Source organism: Phragmites australis, chromosome 8 (genome assembly GCF_958298935.1).
Source record: "Phragmites australis chromosome 8, lpPhrAust1.1, whole genome shotgun sequence".
NCBI classification, from domain to species: Eukaryota; Viridiplantae; Streptophyta; class Magnoliopsida; order Poales; family Poaceae; genus Phragmites; species Phragmites australis.
In genome coordinates, this window is record NC_084928.1 from 978,955 (window position 1) to 981,116 (window position 2,162).

General features: G+C 43.9%; 1 protein-coding gene across 1 annotated transcript; it reads right to left on the reverse strand.

Annotated features, from left to right (window-relative positions):
- Window positions 1-265: 265 nt before the first annotated feature.
- Window positions 266-1,025, reverse strand: LOC133925794 (uncharacterized). Its single transcript, XM_062371544.1, has one exon. The coding sequence runs from the start codon at window positions 953-955 to the stop codon at window positions 317-319; it is 639 nt and encodes a 212-aa protein (XP_062227528.1). The 5' UTR covers window positions 956-1,025; the 3' UTR covers window positions 266-316.
- Between the last annotated feature and the right edge of the window lie 1,137 nt (window positions 1,026-2,162).

Consider the following 2,162-nt stretch of genomic DNA (forward strand, 5'->3'; position numbering starts at 1 on the left):
CATTAATTAAATCATCAGTCGACAATTCATGTAGTATTGCAACTTTAAACTTTGTAGTTGTAGCTATAGATGATTGAGATTTGAGAGATAAGAAACTTTCAAGAATTGAAAATTAGCAAAGTTGTTTATAAAAAGGCCTTCGAATGTAATTGTATACGTGTAACTCACGGAAAAAAATTAATAATCAGTAAAATTATCATCACCAACATACATAACTTAACAGTCCAGCAAGCTCCAAGCTAGAACAAGAAAGCGAAGCCACGACGCTTGAGTCAGCGTAACCATGCATGCAGAATCATTAAATGAAATGCCTGGCCTACCCCTTGACGCAAAGCACGTCGTCCGGCTTCTTGAAGGCTTCGTCGTCCGGGTCCCCGCCGACGATGAGCGGCGTGCAGTAGAAGGTGGCCAGGCGGGTCTTGTTGATTGTCACCTCGGTGGTGAGGTTGCCATCCAACCGCATCGTCACGTCGCTGATGGTGGCGTTCTTGTTGTTGTACAGCGTGTCGAAGTATTCAGGCATGTAGTCCTTCGTCCCATTGGCCCGCAAGGAGGAGTACACGGTGTCTTCTTGATGGAGCACGACTATGTCTTCCAGATGGAAGTAGAACATGGAGTCGTACGCCGGATTCGACGATGACGCCGACGTGTTACTGTCGAAGAGGTACGCGGTGATGTTGATGTAGTAAATTCGGGCGCGGCCGCTGGGGTTCTGAGCCCGGAGGTTGGAATAGAAGACCACGACCTTCTCCGGCGTCGGCGAGCGCGTCACGGGTAGGGATCCTCCGGTGACCGAGAGGGACAGGGTGCCGGGGCGGAGAACAACCTTGATGGAGTTGATGATGACGGCCAAGATGAGCACGGTCACCACGGAGGCCACCGCGTACCGTGCCACATCTAGCCACCGGAATGGTGGTGGTTTCTCGATGTTACCCTCGCCCCCGCCCGATGCCATACCTACTGCGTCACTGATTCACTGAAGTTAACGAGAGCTACTGGTTGTACGTCTAGCTTGCTTAGCTTCACTGCCCACTTGTATGAAAGCAGTGGATAGGTTGAGTTCTTCTACCTATTTATAAAACTTGCCCCTGTAAATAGCTCGAGCAAACCTATCTAGCTCCATGCATCATGTGTGTACAAAACAGTTCCAGCGTGTTTTTATTTATTTATATATAAACACGGATTATTCTAAACCATCCAAAATTACTGATTTACCAAACTTTAAGTCCAGATACAGACAACAAATTTATGTCAGACTGGTAAATTTCTGCATTGGCCGTTCATACCGGTTGTATATCTCTTGTTGAAGTCCGGTAAATCTCAGTTATATAGTTCAGTAGTTTTTGCGCCCACAAAATAATAGCCAACATCTGCGTGATAGGATGTAGCTGCTGGTCATTTTATAATGTATATAAGTTTTCAAGTCATTGGCATATAAAATAATATTTCGCACTAGCATATAGAATAGTGTACACACACGCTAACAATTCTAGTATACGCATTTCATCACCGACGCACCAAATGTATGAAAGGGTTTTTACTTTCCTCTTTGTTTAAACGAAATAAAATGTTGGCGTGTGTAGCTTCTCTTTTCATCTAAGAGAGTTTTTACTAATTTTTTTCAAATATCTATTGTGGCAAATTGACAAGCATTAAAATTCATGAACTTTTTCTAAAAATGTCACCTATATTTAGTAATATCAAATTGATTTATTTTTTAGACTATTGATAATTTATCCTACTTGTATTAACTACTTTGCTTTAATATTCGTAAACTATTTTCAGAAAGAGGTATGCATACTGTCGGAGGATTAACTCTGTCGCAGGGATCCCGAGAGACCCCTTTTTAGAGATTCGGCTGGGGAGATGATCCTGAATAAGTTCGTCGGAGAAATGAATGAGAGTAAATGCAACGGTCGGTGGTGGGGGTGATCGACCTAGTGCAAAAAGAAGTAAATGCACCGGAATTTAGACAGGTTCGGGCCGCACGGGGGCGTAATACCCTACTCCTGTATGGATGTGATAACTGTCCTGAGGAAGTCCCTCAAGGATGTTGCTGATTACAAGAATATAGGCCTAACTAAGAGCTTGAGGCTCCTTGTTCTTCGGCAGGGACCGTCCCTTGTGCCTTGTGTTCATCTATGGTTCGGTGTTTGATGCTT

Excerpts from the sequence above, each read along its gene's own strand:
- LOC133925794 (XM_062371544.1), bottom strand. The coding sequence starts at position 955 with ATGGCATCGGGCGGGGGCGAGGGTAACATCGAGAAACCACCACCATTC.